We start from the raw sequence: 16,934 nt of genomic DNA on the forward strand, positions 1-16,934 counted from the left end.
AGTCATATATATAACAGCCAACAGGTCTGTTAACCCACGTAAAATATAAAGCAGAAAACTGTTGGAATATAGGGATTTGATAGGTTTAACCCCTTAAGGACACATGACATGTGTGACATGGCATGATTCCCTTTTATTCCAGAAGTTTGGTCCTTAAGGGGTTAAAGGACACTAAAATAACACAGGCCACCTAATCTTAATGAAGTGGTCTTGGTTAAATGTCCCTATCCTTGCAGTTTCCAACACTTTGTAATGTAACTTTGTAATATTTACATTGCAGGGTTAAGTCCATGATACTGACCAAATAAAAAAAAAATTGTCATGTAATGCAGAACCCCCCTCCCCCTCCCCCCCTTCCTAATGGGAAGTTTTAAGTACTATTGCGCTAGCAGCCAACGGACAAATAGTTACCGTATATACTCGAGTATAAGTCGAGTTTTTCAGCACATTTTTTGTGCTGAAAAACCCCAACTTGACTTATACTCTAGTTAATGTCTGTATTATGGCAACTTACATTGCCATAATACAGACCAGGACCGCCGGGCTCATTACAAGCCCGGCGGTCCTGTTGGGGGCTGGCAGAGAGCTCTTACTTACCTTTCCTGCAGCTCCTGTCAGCTCCCTTCTCTCACCTCCGGTCCGGTCAGCTCCTCTGTCAGCTCCCACTGTAAGTCTCGCGAGAGCCGCGAGAGACCGCGAGACTTACAGTGGGAGCTGACAGAGGAGCTGACCGGACCGGAGGTGAGAGAAGGGAGCTGACAGGAGCTGCAGGAAAGGTAAGTTACTGCTCTCTGCCAGCCCCCTCCTACACAGCCCATCCAGGGAGGGGGGCCCCCCTCCTACACAGCTAACATGCAGGGAGGGGGGACGAAAAAAAAAATATTACAATACAAAAAAATGTAATTATTAAAATTAAAAAAAATGTAAATAATAAAATAAAAAAATAATACTTCAATACATTTTTGTAAAATATTAAAATACCAAAAATTTAAATATTAAAATAAAAAAATTGAAAATAATAAAAATGCCCTCCCCACACCCAGTTCACACACACTACACACACACACACAAACACACACACTCTGCATTATATACACACACACTCATACACACACACACTCTGCATTATATACACACACACTCATACAAACACACACACTGCATTATATACACACACACTCATACAAACACACACTGCATTATATACACACACACACACTGCATTATATACACACAGAGTGTGCGTATATAATGCAGAGTGTGTGTTTGTATGAGTGTGTGTGTATATAATGCAGAGTGTGTGTTTGTATGAGTGTGTGTGTATATAATGCAGAGTGTTTGTTTGTATGAGTGTGTGTGTGTGTGTATATAATGCAGTGTGTGTGTTTGTATGAGTGTGTGTGTATATAATTATAAAAATCACAGAATTTCATAGCCCCAAGTTTTACCCTCGACTTATCCACGAGGCATAGCATATTTCACAATTGTTGGTCACAAAACTGCACTCGACTTATACATGAGATCGACTTATACACAAGTATATACGGTAATTAACTCCCAGACACCTGCCACACTAAAAACGTAAATAAACAAATAAAAACAAAAACTTTGGGCTTAATAAAAAAGGGATGGGATGGGTCTTGAAAAAAACTTGGGGTGGGGGGAGGGGGCCATAATCCTCCCTGTGAGCATCGGATGGGGAACATATAAAAAAAAAAAAAAAAAAAATGAGGGTTGACACTGTCCTTCCCCCACCGGATGGTGGCTATTTAATAAAAATAAGTTGGGTACATTCTTATGTTCCCCCTACCCACACAGCAGGTTAGGAGGCTTATACTTTGCTGGAGACCTAAGGTACCTGACTACTGGTGGGGCTGGGGAGAGATGGATGATCTTCTTGAGTTCCAGTCTGTTATCCTGTTCCTGCTGCACACTTACCCCCCACACCTGGACTAGTTATACCGGTCCCCAATGGGCTTAATCTCACTAAACACACTGATCCAGATACCCACTCCTACCTCTTGCCTACACGCAATTCTAATGCTTAAGATGGCTGATGCAACTTTACCTGGAGAGCAGGGCCTACTACAACAACAAAGGGCTTGGCATGAGTCCCTTGAGAGGTCCCTAATGCAACTAGATGAGATATTCACACGCTTCTGGGCAAAGCTGGAGTTGGTGGTACAAGCAGGAGTCCGGAGACGCAGGGAGTGGTAGGGCCTCCTCCGGTCACACCACCCACTTAAGTGCCTGGCCCTTGGAGAGCTGGCCTGCATGGGCCAAAGCTCATACCAAGCTTGACCTCTCCTCACCGTGCACACAAGCAGATGAATGTCTGCTGGAAGCAGCTCCCGGCTAGGAGTGTCACTGTGTGTGCCATCCAGATGGCGTGGCCACTCCCTAAAGTACTCAACAGGGTATTTGAACCTTGGTCCTTCATGTCCTGGATCCTGCTATACTGCCTCTAATCCACAGCAGATTCTGTTATTTTGAGTAGTTCTACCCTTGTTATACCTGTATATTACCTGTGATTCACCTGAGGCAGATCACTCATGAACTGGGTATTTAGGCACTGACTCGTCCTGGGAACTTTGTCAGTTCTTTGATCCTGGTGTATGTGTTCAGTTCCTGTGTTCTAGTCTCTTGAACTTATACTCCATATTGACCCCGGCTTCTGTCTTAGTTTATTCTGACCTCTGGCACCCCTTGACTTTGTCTACACTTCGTTTATCCTGACTTCTGGCATCCTTTGACTTTGGCTATCCTGCTGTTTGTATCCTTGTAGATACTGTATTGGAATCACCTTTCCTGCACAGTCCCTGTGCACAGATTCACAGTTCAGGTGGCTTCTTACCTGGTCACCTTGGACTGTGTCTATCTGCAAGGGTGAGCATACTTATCTGCGCTACAGACTCCAACCAAGGTAAGTTGTTACAAGGAGAAGAATCTGCAGATGGGAAAAGCCTTGTTCTATATGTCAGGCCCCAATTTGGGCTTGGGGCTGGTGGGACATCTCGTCCTGATATTGCTCATCTTCCTTTCCAGACAAAACTCCTGTGTACACTCTGAGATTCCCTATTCTGGTAGCCGGCTGATTGCAGCTCTTCCATCATGTACTGTCCTACCTCAGGCATTTAGTGGCCTGACAATATTTGCAGCAGGCATTTTACCTACCCTGACAATATCTTGCTTCTATGCCTTTTTGTTTAAAATTATTTGGAGTGCTGGTATAATAGTGAAGCCAGGGGTATTATTTCTCATGAACCTAGCATGTTTAATCAACTATATCAATCTGGATAGTTTTTCCCTTAATAATCTTTTATTTTCATCACAATCTACACGTGTATATTTAGTCTGTTTTATGTTTGTTATTATATATATGGGTGGACATGCTATTAATATGTCCTTATCCCCTCCCTACTCACATCTGGGTTTCTAGGGATCCTTAATATCCTAGCCACCCACCATTAAATATATCTTGATCCTGATGAAAGTCCCAGGAGGGACTGAAACATTGATCTCTGGATTTTGTGTACTTTGAATAAAGAAATACAAAAGGTGTGTACTATAGCGTTAATCCAAAATCAAGAGTGTGCTATCACCAAGAGTGTACCTCACTCACTCAACAATACACAATACAAAAGCAAAAAATAGCAGATATGGCTATACAAGCAATATAAGCTAAAAGGGAGGGATAGCACATCAATAGAGAATACAACCTTAGAACGGGCCGGGATCTTTGAACAGATCTAAAACATAAATATAATAATATATGATGAAGTATGAATTAAACAAGAGGGTGAGTATCCAGGAGGTAGAGAACTTACAAAAGGTATAGGTGTTCTGCGCTTATCTCCCTTTCGGGTGTCTGCAGCGAATCAATGTGTGGAATAAACGATAAATTTTCTTCCAAAATGTAAAATCCTCAGAATGGGCAGAAAAGAGAGATATACATAGAGTAGTACTGTATAAAAATATCAAAAATTTATTACACTGATTGCACTTACATTCAGGTAACAATCAGCAAGCATGTCTCCACTAACAAGTGGACCAGGATGGCAAAATGGATCAATGATGCAGATGGTGAAACAGCTGATCGTACCATATAAAGTGCTGGAACAAATAACAAATAAATACAAATATAAAATAAAATAGTATAAATACTCAGTCCAACGCGTTTCGTCTATAGAGACTTCTTCAGGGATGTGAGTACTGTTCCTAAATGTTCCTTTTTTATATCTGTAGATCCAGGTGATTTTCATTGAACTTCTCAAAAAAGCCGCGAGATCGGGCACTTCCGGGTTTTTCCATACGTTCTTCCTCATTGGACACCTTAGGCGAACGTCATGCGTCCTTTCGAGCGTGCATATACTGCCGCGTTCCAGCAGTGGAACGCATATCGTCGTACTTATTCTTGCGTTCCAGCCTTGGAACGCATGTAGCAAAAAAACCTAAAAGATCAAGACGGCAGTGGGTGGAAAAGACCACCCCCTGATAGCCCGAACTCATAGATGGAGTACATAGAGGAGCATAATATATATATATATAAAAAAACTCAAAACACAATAGATCAATATATATGCGGATCTAAAAGAGACCCAAAGGTCTAAATAGGAAATATATGACCAATTTGGTCATCCGATAGGACTTAATAATTAAAGGTACAAACAATCATAAAAAAATCATAAAAAAATCTTAAAAAACCTATCTTGAAAAACATAAAAATTAAGCCAGTAGGGTATCATGTAAATCCGCCCATATGTACATGTAAATCATAAGAACAGACCACAAATAGAAAAAATCAAATTACAAAATGATACAAATAATATTTTCAAACTAACACATATACATATAATATTTTAAATAACAAGCATAAACTTCTTAGATGTTCTATAAAAGAGAGAAAATTTGAATTAGTATCGAGTCAATGCGAATACACCATATATATTACTCCAAATTCCAATGAACCCACCCAGTGAAAGAGAGGAGAGAAGGAGAGACAACCAAAAGGGGTCTTATAATAATCCTGTAAGATCGATGTCTTGATTCAGCCCATTCTTTAGTGTTTTTAAATTGTATATCCACTGTGCCTCTTTTTTAGCTAACTCGTGCATTTTATTACCTCCTCTCCAATGCTTTTCGATAGAGTCTATACCAATTGCAATCAAAGTGGACCAGTTAAAGAATGTACACGTATTGCAATGTCTCGGAACACTATGTTCTACTTTGTTGGTTCTAATATTATTAAAGTGCTCTCGGAATCTGATATGTACTGGCCTGATGGTTCTGCCTATGTATTGCGCTCCACATCCACATTGCAGTAAATATATTACATATGTGGATGTGCAGTGGATAAACTTCTTAATGGTATATGTCCTTTTGGTGTAAGTGCCTGTAAAAGTTATAGTCTTTCTCTTTTGATGGGTACATGTGGAGCAAGTACCACATTTGTGGAATCCTGCAGTTTTTTGAGAGAGTAGAAAATTGTTATTATTGGACTTGGGAATCTGTATGGGTAAGAGGCTCGGGGCTAATTGATTTTTCAAATTATCAGCTTTTCTATAAATAACTGTTGGTCGATCAGGTATAACGTTGCCCAGGACTTCGTCCTTTTTTAGAATGGCCCAATGTTTTTTAAGGATTTTTTCTATTTTCTTGGCATGTATATTGTATTTAGTGATAAATGCAAATTCTACATGAGTGTTATCTTTTTTATTTTTTTATTTATTGTCAACTAGAAATTCTGAGCGATCCCTTCTTTTTATATGTGTAATTTCCTTTTCCATTTGTTCTGTGTTATATCCCTTTTCAGAATATCTATTTTTTATTATTTTTGACTGTTCATCAAAAGTTTGAATGTTGGAACAGTTTCTTCGTATCCTTGTTATTTGTCCCTTAGGGACATTATTTAGCCAAGTGGGATGGTGTAGACTAGTTTTTTTAATGGCTGTGTTACAATCAGTTTTTTTGAAGAAGGTTTTTGTGTTGAGTGATCCTGTTTCAACATACAAGGTCAGGTCCAGAAAGTCAATAGTCTCTTTATGTATATTTGAGGTGAATTTTAGATTATATTGATTGGAGTTAATGTTCTGAATGAACATTGATTTCTACATTTTTGGTGTCTTTTTGAATGATTATTTCACTTTCTAATTTTTGTATTTCATTTTTGTAATTTTTGTATTTCATCCTCTATTTGTATAAGAGATCTTTTTTGAAAGTCTATAAGACTTTGAATATGCTTATTGGAACACTCATCACTAGCCTTAAACCATTCTTCCATTAATTGTTTATCCTCCATTCCATAAGCTGGTACTTTCAGGACTCTAAGGCCTCTTGGAATGATATTTGATGCCAAATATTGTTCCAATGAAGTTATTTCCCACCATTTTTTAGTCTCTTTTTCTAATAAATGTTCTAATGTTTGGAATTTTTTTGAAAGAGTATTATCTATGGGGGAAGTATCTTGATGGAATAGTAGATTAATTATTTTGTTGCGTTCTTGGCGCATTTCGTTGAAGACATTATTGGATGCCATAAGGATATACGATATAGTAACAAGTGAGGAAAGATTATAAGGAAATACAAAAGGTGTGTACTATAGCGTTAATCCAAAATCAAGAGTGTGCTATCACCAAGAGTGTACCTCACTCACTCAACAATACACAATACAAAAGCAAAAAATAGCAGATATGGCTATACAAGCAATATAAGCTAAAAGGGAGGGATAGCACATCAATAGAGAATACAACCTTAGAACGGGCCGGGATCTTTGAACAGATCTAAAACATAAATATAATAATATATGGTGAAGTATGAATGAACAAGAGGGTGAGTATCCAGGAGGTAGAGAACTTACAAAAGGTATAGGTGTTCTGCGCTTATCTCCCTTTCGGGTGTCTGCAGCGAATCAATGTGTGGAATAAACGATAAATTTTCTTCCAAAATGTAAAATCCTCAGAATGGGCAGAAAAGAGAGATATACATAGAGTAGTACTGTATAAAAATATCAAAAATTTATTACACTGATTGCACTTACATTCAGGTAACAATCAGCAAGCATGTCTCCACTAACAAGTGGACCAGGATGGCAAAATGGATCAATGATGCAGATGGTGAAACAGCTGATCGTACCATATAAAGTGCTGGAACAAATAACAAATAAATACAAATATAAAATAAAATAGTATAAATACTCAGTCCAACGCGTTTCGTCTATAGAGACTTCTTCAGGGATGTGAGTACTGTTCCTAAACGTTCCTTTTTTATATCTGTAGATCCAGGTGATTTTCATTGAACTTCTCAAAAAAGCCGCGAGATCGGGCACTTCCGGGTTTTTCCATACGTTCTTCCTCATTGGACACCTTAGGCGAACGTCATGCGTCCTTTCGAGCGTGCATATACTTCCGCGTTCCAGCAGTGGAACGCATATCGTCGTACTTATTCTTGCGTTCCAGCCTTGGAACGCATGTAGCAAAAAAACCTAAAAGATCAAGACGGATAAAGAAACTGCACCAAAACAAGACCGTGAGTGCAGCCAAACTTGTGTGATTTAAAATATATATATATATATATATATATATATATATATATATATAATAAAAATAATTTGGCTGCACTCACAGTCTTTTTGTGTTTGTTTCAAAAATTTTCTTTATTCAATATTTTTTGTAATGAACATCCACCATACTATGTGGGAAAAAGAGTATAATAGCCGGTTGACGTTTCAGACTTTCCTTAGGACAAAAAAAAAAAAAAATGCACACAAGTCAAGCCATAAGACTTGCTTTTCCCACAGAAATCAAACATTTGCTGTGATGTGAAATGGAATGAGGCAAAAATGTGATTCCTTGTTGAACTAATTTGCATATGCCCACCCAGAATCCTTTGCGGCAGTAACATCACTACAAATTTGTAATTTCTGTGGGAACAGCAAGTCTTATGGCTTGACTGGTGTGCATATATTTGTTTAACATTGTATTGACTATCAACTGACTTCAGGTGGAAGGGATTTTCAATCACAATTTTTCCCCAACATAACTTTTTGGGTTTTTGCTTCACAAGTACTGCCAAGCCTCAATAGCAAGCCAGTAACCAACCTCACGCTGATGATTTGCATTATCAATTAAACAGCTGTCCATGAGTGGTTCACTGGCTTTGCATCTTTTCCTAAGTTGTGTTTCAAAGTTGTTGTATACAGAAAATATAGACTCAAAAGAAACCATATTTAAAATGGAATGAGGCAAAAATGTTGAACTAATTTGCATATGCCCACCCAGAATCCTTTGCGGTAGTAACATCACTGCAAATTTGTGATTTCTGTGGGAACAGCAAGTCTTATGGCTTGAGTAGCGTGCAGATATTTGATATTTTAACATTGTATTGACCATATATATATATATATAATTTTATTATTTATTTTTTTTGTAAGGAAATCTTATTCAAGCTCTCCCGGGCATGTAAAAACGTTTCTCAGATTAAAGTCCGGTTGTTTCCAGTCACTGATGTACATAAATGTCTGGTAATTGCTATTTAAGACAACAATGTCTACCTACTCAATTCCTTGAGTCGTAGCAAATCTAGCTCCGTGAGCAAACCAACCAACCAACATGCTCAATGAAGTCACATCACTCAGTCAGATGTAGTATCAATAAGCATTCAAAGATTTTAATGCATAGTACATCGTATATATAAAACACAGTTTGTCTAGTGGTGTATACATCAATGGCAACATTAACCAATCATGGGAGTCTCAGAACCAAAAGTATAATTTTTCATATAACATTTCCTAATGCTGTTAGTTAGTCTCCTGTTCACTGATGCAAGAGACAGGCCTAGATTTAGGAACTAGTTGAAAATTGCAGGTGTTAGAAAGAATGCTATTTTTTTTCAAGTGTAGGATATTGCAAGATGGTGTCATGGCACAAGAACAGAAAAATATTGTATGTTTAAAAATGCGAGTTTAACTCTTTCAGGTCTACTGACCATTTGGTCATTCAAGCTATGTATACAGAAATACAGAAGTAGAAAGAAGGACACGAGACTGATGCCCTGTAACATAATATATATATATATATATATATATATATATATATATATAAAGCTCTGTATGTCTAGAGGAATAAATCCACTAAGTATTGCATAGGTAAAAAAAAAGTTTCCCAACACAATCCATCCACTGTTTCACTTCCAGAGGTGAGGAAACTGGTTCAGGAGGTGGGAAAGGTAATGAGGTATAATAGTATAAAAAGAGGTATAAGAGAGAGGAAAGGGGGGAGAAAAAAAGGAAGGGGGGATATATGAAGCTTAGATCAGACATCAGTTCTGATGGATTTTTATTATTCAGGTCTAGTTTCTTCACAGAAAACATAGTGTTTACAGTGCTGAGAATACTTGGATTGTTTCTTTGCATCTAAACCCTTACATTAGTAGTGGTTCTTGTACAAAGGTTGTCCCTTTAAAGCTCTAAGCATCATATATACTTCAGCCAATTGCAGGACATTGATCCTGCCTGCTCACATTTTAAATTGTTACATACATTTCTGGGAGTTTGAGCTCCAACCCACTTTAGTTAAAGAAATTCATTTTTACAAATATTTTATTGTAAGAATTCATGTGTAGAAATATGTTTTGATGTGGGCATGCATTGTCTGCTCATACTGAGTAAATCAGCTAAGCCTGCTACAGTAACCAATGCTTTACAAAATAATACTAAAAATCCCTCTTTTATATTTTCACAGGTGCTTTCAGTAAGGCCAGTTTTAAATTAGTAAGTATGACTGTTTATTTACTACATAATTCTTCTAATATACACTGTAGTGCTATCGTGTCTATTTCCTTAGTAATATTCAGCTGCTTCTCCCCCCAGTTTGCAGTAAAATATAATTTTAAAAAAAAAGTTTTTTACTCACCTTTTTTCAGTGTTGAGTCTTCATTGCCAAAGCTAAAAGATATGATGGCTTCGCTAATGTATATTGTTAAAAATTTGTAGATTTTTTAGCTCCACATTTAACATTACTAATCAACTATTTTAGAGAAACTGGAACCATCCCTACAGACCAGGGGCAGACTGACAGCTTATAGGGCCCCAAAGCAATAAGGGATCAAGTGCACCCCTCCCAGAATTTTTAAAATATCTGGTGCATACTCTACATAAAATGTGATATATCACCATCCTTTCTTAAAAATATCCTCAGCCTATACACAAACTCATCAGCATGAGTACTTAACTCAGGCTTTGTCTCCGATCCTTTCCTTATTACTAATGATACAAGACAAGGCTGTCCACTTTTGCCCTTGATATTTATACTGACTCTAGAACCTTGGTATACAAGTCTTCACAGAACACCAGTGGCGTACATGCCAGGGTCGCAGGGGTCGCGGCTGCGACCGGGCCCGGCCCACCAGGGGGCCCGGCCGCCCTGCGACCCAGGTATGTAGGTCACTGGGCCAGCCTCTTCTGCTGGGGGGCCCAGGAGCCGGCCACCTCCGGGCCCCCCGAGGCTGGCCCTGCTGTCACCCGGCTGGCTGGCGGGCGCGCGAGGGAGCACTGTCCCCTGGGTGCTCCCTCTTCAGCTCCCTCGCGCACCGCACTGAAACCGGAGCCGGAAGATGACGTCATCTTCCGGCTCCGGCATCAGTACGCGGCGGGCGAGGGAGCTGAAGAGGGAGCACCCAGGGGACAGTGCTCCCTCGCGCGCCCGCCCGCCAGCCAGCCGGGTGACAGCCTGGCCAGCAACACCACTGGACCCCAGGGAATCCCCCCAGCTCTCCCACAGGTAAGGAGGCTGGGGGGATTAAAAAAAAAACAAAAAAACGTTTGAGTGTGTTAGTGTTAGTGAGTGTGTGCGTTAGTGTTAGTGAGTGAGTGTGTTAGTGAGTGAGTGTGTGAGTGAGTGTGTTAGTGAGTGTGTGTGTGTTAGTGAGTGTGTGTGTGTTAGTGAGTGTGTGTGTGTTAGTGAGTGTGTGTGTTAGTGAGTGTGTGTGTGTGTTAGTGAGTGTGTGTGTGTGTTAGTGAGTGTGTGTGTGTGTTAGTGAGTGTGTGTGTGTGTGAGTGTGTGTGTGTGTTAGTGAGTGTGTGTGTGTTAGTGAGTGTGTGTGTGTTAGTGAGTGTTAGTGAGTGTGTGTTAGTGTTAGTGAGTGTGTGTTAGTGTTAGAGTGTGCGTGTTAGTGAGTGTGTGTTAGAGTGTGTTAGTGTTAGTGAGTGTGTTAGTGTTAGTGAGTGTGTTAGTGTTAGTGAGTGTGTGTGTGTGTTAGTTAGTGAGTGTGTGTGTGTGTTAGTGAGTGTGTGTGTGTTAGTGAGTGTGTTAGTGTTAGTGAGTGTGTGTGTTAGTGTGTGTGTGTGTGTGTGTTAGTGTTAGTGAGTGTATTAGTGAGTGTGTGTGTTAGAGTGTGTGTGTTAGTGTGTGTGTCTGTTACTGAGTATGTTTGTGTGCGTCTGTCACTGAGTGTGTGTCTGTCAGTAAATGTGTGCGTCTGTTCATGAGAGTGTGTGTGTGTGTGTGTCTTAAGCACTTACCTTTCTCCAGCGCCGGACTCCCTTAACGCTGGGGATCTCTCCGTCCCCATCCGCCTCTCAGCTCCGAATGCACATGCGTGGCAAGAGCCACGCGCGCATTCAAACCGCCCATAGGAAAGCATTACTCAATGCTTTCCTATGGACGTTCAGCGTCTTCTCACTGTGATTTTCACAGTGAGAATCGCAGAAAATCCTCTAGCGGCTGTCAATGAGACAGCCACTAGAGGCTGGATTAACCCTCAGTGAAACATAGCAGTTTCTCTGAAACTGCTATGTTTTCAGCTGCAGGGTTAAAACTAGAGAGACCTGGCACCCAGACCACTTCATTGAGCTGATGTGATCTGGGTGTCTGTAGTGGTCCTTTAAGTGTATGTGTTTATGCATGCACTGGCATACATACCGCGGTTGCACGGGTCGCAGCCCTGCGACCAGGTGCCCGCCGCCATGTGTTGCGGCCCCAGCCTGCACAGAGTAAGCGCTCGCGCGGGGGGAGGGGGGGGGCCCGGATCAGTTTTCGCACCGGGGCCCCATGGGTTGTGTGTACGCCACTGCAGAACACTGTAGGTGTCCAACCCCCAATAGGTTCTCAAAAATATTTTCATTTGCGGTGACATCTTGTTGTCTTTGATGCTCATGGAGTCCTTAACCCCTGTTCCATCAGTATGAAAGGGTATCTACAAATCATGTTGCAAGACTCAAGCACTCTTAATGCCTCCCATGCCAACACAGAAGAAGTTCTAAAAAAGATATACACCTTTGAATGGAGTCAAACTAGCTGCTACTGGGACCACAATATAAAAAATTAAATAAAATAAAAAATCTAATTAATAGTGAGCATAAAATCACAGCTGACCAAATGGGAACAACTAAACATCTCCTGGCTAGAGCGTATACACACAATCAAAATGTACATATTATCGTTGATACTTTACCTCTCTTGCATCCTTCTGATTTCTTTGTCTACTCAGCTTATGTGTAATTTCCAATCTATAATACATTCCTATAAATGGAAGAAACGCCCACTGTGAAAAATTTAAAAAATCTCTTCATTTGCTGCTTAACAAAGGAGGATTTGGAGTCCCAGATATAAGATCACAATATTATGCATCAATGCTTGGATCCTTACAGCTCCACTGAGCAGCCACTTGTTTGCATCTCAAAAATGCCTACCTCTCTCCCTACATTACAGATTAACTATTGTGGATAAATCCTCACTTGTACCTACCTACTAAGAAAGCCTTGAGAACAACAAAGCATGCCTTGTGAATTTGGGATATTGAGAGAGGAACTCTTATCACGGTGACAAGTCTATACTATGCACAAATAACTTTGTTGCAGCTTTTGTCCTAGGATATTACTGCCTGGAGATTGGCTGCAGTGGTGGTCACCAAAGTACACTAACTATTTTCCGCCAATGGGCTGCTGAGTATACCTACATAGCTCCAGACCCTACCTGCTTTCATCAGCAGATTCCTTTTCATACTTATGCTTAAAGCACATCCTACAAAAGAATTCACACCATCCTCATCACACGTTTCCCACAATCTCTTTCCAGAGCCTCAGTCTTAGCCCAAGTCCCCACTCTAGGCCCATGTCTGCTTGCTATCAATCCATTTTTACTAATCAACTATTAGCGATATCACAGGAAAAACTCAATGGAAATCTGCACTCTAAACTATATTCCCTAGCAACCAATGGCAAACAGTGATAATTTATTTCAAGGTTGCATTGAGATGTCTAGCACGTTGTGAAACTGATTGTAAACTCGTATTTCGCTGGTACCTGGTTCCCAGCAGATTAGCCCAAAACTATACAGCCTTGACTCCCACAGATACAAAGAAGTTGGAGAGACAGAGAAGATGCTTCAAACCTTTCCCACATGTTTTGGCACTTCAAACTAATTCAACCGTACTGGAGAAGGATTCACCAGCTAATCGCGATGGTTACGGACATTATGGACATAATCTCCTATCAACTCCATGTCATCTTACTAGACATGCTCCCTCCTCATATCACAAAACTCAATGCATCTCTCATCTTACATATCCTAGTAACCCCACCAATGGATGTGATAATGTCGTCCATACAAAGTATTAGGAATTGTGAGAAAATGTGAACCAAGTATTTGGGCCTTAAAGCCCCCATGGGTTAACCCCTCACCTTCTTACCCCTCTTTTTGACCATTTTCTTCTCACAGACGAATTTTCAATATGTGCCTAGCAGTAACAAAATCAGTGGCTTGATTTCCATGTAAATATCTATCGAATGATGTACAACAAAATATGTTACTTTTACATTCACAGTTATATATGAAAATGTTCAATACATACTAAACATGAAAAACAAAATTTCCTTTCTTAATGGGTTCATCAAGGACCAGTTCCCAAGTTAAATTATGTCATTATATCTAAGGTAGGTTCTGAATTGAACACCTATGTTCACCACTGTTAATATATGAAAATTAAAAATGATTTAATTTCATATGCATTTCACATTATCAATGTTTTATTAATTTGCCAAATCGTAAGATATAGTTTTAGATTATTTGCTAAATTCAAAAACGACATGGAAAATGTTATATTTTGTAGTTGTGTAAATGCAATAAACCATACTAAATAATTGTATTTTATATATTTAGCAGAACAATCCATACTACAGTCATGAGTGCTGCGTTTCCCGAGAAATACGCAACTACAATCAGGAATAAAATCCCTAAATTGTGGTGGAGAAAACCGGGTGCCAAGTAACAAGGCAGAAACCTATTCGATTGGCTGGCTGTTTCTTCTCACGATGGTGGCTGCTGCTTCTGTTATACATATGTGTTAATTTTTTTATTGGAAATTAAAAATATAAGAAGGCTCAGGCACTCAACCAGTGAGGTGAATCAGAATCTGGGGCAGTACCGGCCCACTAATACATGCTCAATAGACCAAACAAATATTTAGAATCCTGAACACTCAAATACTAAACAAGAAACAGAAAAATACTGCTTAAGAAACTTTTTTATTAATCACTCATTTCATATTACCATGCCAACATACACACACTCAATATGAAGCAAATATTGTTTATATCCAATGTGGGAAATAAAACATTTCAAATAGTTCTTCAAATGTTATGTTTTAAAGAGAAACACAATTAGAATGTAAAACAATTCAGCGTATAGCTAATTTTAACAACATTTTGGAAACGATGGAAACAATGAGGACAATCTGATTATTAATGAGCATCATCCTTACAGCAGGTTCATCTCTCTATATGTGCCTCAATATTTAATTTTTCTGCTTTCTGATTTGAGGTTGCAGCTAATTTTTATTTATTTTTTTAATAAAAAATACTCCTGCCATGGATTAACTAGATTCCTTTGAAACCTAACCTTTTCACGTCCAATGTCACAGGCATTGCAAAAGCATTCACATTCTTACAGAATTGGAGCTATGTGCTCACTCCTCTCTCTAAAATACTACTCCTACTGCTTGGTAAATGGTCAATTAATTTGACTAGCATAGCTATAGTCCAAGGATTTGAAGGCTTTTGTGTTTGCTTTGTTGTTTGGAAAGTGTCTTAAAATTGACAATAGATCTCAGAAGTAAACATTTTTGGAGTTTTGTTTCTAAACCGACGGCCAGAATCTATGTGGCTAATTTCTACACTGAACAAAATTATAAATGCAACGCTTTTGCCTTAGGCTGACCACAATAAAAGGCCACTCTAAAATGTGCAGTTTTATCACACAGCACAATGCCACAGATGTCGCAAGTTTTGAAGGATCGTAGGAATGTCCACCACAGCTGTTGCCCGTGAATTGAATAATAATTTCTCTACCACGAGCTATCTCCAAAGGTGTTTCAGAGAATTTGACAGTACATTCAACCGGCCTCACAACTGCAGACCACGTGTAACCACAGCAGCCCAGGACCTCCACATCCAGCCAGGGCCAGATTAAGAGCCCAGTGGGCCTGGTGCTAACAATTATGATAGGCCTAATTACAAAATCTTATTGACCAAAAACAGTCCTACCTCACAAGTGTAAACAAGGGAAACTCATAGGATGCAGCTATGAGAAAACACATACCCTACTATTGTGGAAATGAAATATAATCCTGATTTCTCTAAACTAGTAAAATGTCTATTTACTTATATAGTTCTCAATCAGCATTTATCGTTTTATATGATTTACTTAAAATGGCTGCTAGGGCCAGGGAGTTTCCCTTAGTCATCGAATAATACCCTCACTAACAAGATGGCGCTGGAATCTGGGGAGACCTGCAAGATACCAGTGACATCACACCCGGTAGGACGAGCAATAAATCAACCACTTAACCCCTAACCAATTACTGATTTATAATTCTATGTTATCTCTGACAATGCTTATGATGTAATTGTGCTTAATAAGGGGTCGCTTGCCTCTCTGAATAAACATTCCTCAAGTTTTTTATTAACCTGAAACTTGTGTCCGGTGTGAATTACTTCAGGGAGCGTGCACGCATTGTTTCTTAATTTGGCCAGGGGCAGATACACAAAATAGTCAATTTATTGATTGATTTCAACATCAGTTGGCGCCCAACGTGGGGCCCCGGATTGGCCGGTTCGGAGGGCCGGAAACCAACGGACCGGAGCGGACCTCTGGAAAGTGGGACAACCGGAGCCTGATCACCTCCAAATACAGCTGTTGTCTGTATTCTCCTGTTTTGTGTCGGTCTGTCTCCGTGTCCACTTCTGGCTTCCAGAAGGCTACAAGACAGGTAAATTCTTATCCGGTGTCCCTTTTAAATGAACCTGTCGATTGTCTATCTGCCTCCTGAGTGTTTGTATGTGTGTGTGTATGACGGACGGTGTTTGTGATTTGCCTTTTTAATAATTTTAGCTTGACTGCCTAGCGGGCAGGGGACGCAACAGCCGGTGGAGGCTAGGGACCAACTGAGCAAGACGGTGGGGTTATTGCCCACCTGAGCAAGACGGCTGGGGAATTTATTGACCACCTGAGCAAGACGGCTGGCCACCTGAGCAAGAAGGTTGGGGAAATAGACAGCCAGTGAAGGGCTGGGGACAATCTGAGCAAGAGGGTCGCTCCTGATAGCCAGTAAAGGGCTAGGGACCACCTGAGCAAGAAGGTTGGGGGACCACCTAGTGCGAGGTGGGGTTATCATTGTGTTTTATTAATTGATGCCTAATGTTTTACTATGTACATGGCCATATTGCTCTCTGCTATTTTGTGGATCCTGTTTAATTGTTGTTATAGTGTGGGTACCCTCGGTGTGTGCGTGTGTGTCGTGTGTCTTGTCTTGGATTCTGGAGTTCACACTCATCTCTATGTGTGTGATTTTTGTAAGTGTCTTTTATTCAGTCTCTCCACATTCATCTTTTCCTTCATGCTCTATCTCTCCTGTGATTGCTGCCCAGAGCTGTGTTAGTCACC

General features: G+C 39.9%; 1 protein-coding gene across 1 annotated transcript in view; it reads left to right on the forward strand.

The window, feature by feature from the left end:
* NAAA (N-acylethanolamine acid amidase) overlaps positions 1-15,205 on the forward strand; it is an 82,846-nt gene extending 67,641 nt beyond the window's left edge. The window contains exons 9-10 of the mRNA XM_063458692.1: positions 9,738-9,766; positions 14,154-15,205. Coding sequence (XP_063314762.1) covers positions 9,738-9,766; positions 14,154-14,262 — 138 coding nt within the window. The 3' untranslated portion in view covers positions 14,263-15,205. The remainder of the gene's footprint in view (positions 1-9,737; positions 9,767-14,153) is intronic.
* Positions 15,206-16,934: the final 1,729 nt, after the last annotated feature.

Source organism: Pelobates fuscus, chromosome 6 (genome assembly GCF_036172605.1).
Source record: "Pelobates fuscus isolate aPelFus1 chromosome 6, aPelFus1.pri, whole genome shotgun sequence".
Taxonomy (NCBI): domain Eukaryota; kingdom Metazoa; phylum Chordata; class Amphibia; order Anura; family Pelobatidae; genus Pelobates; species Pelobates fuscus.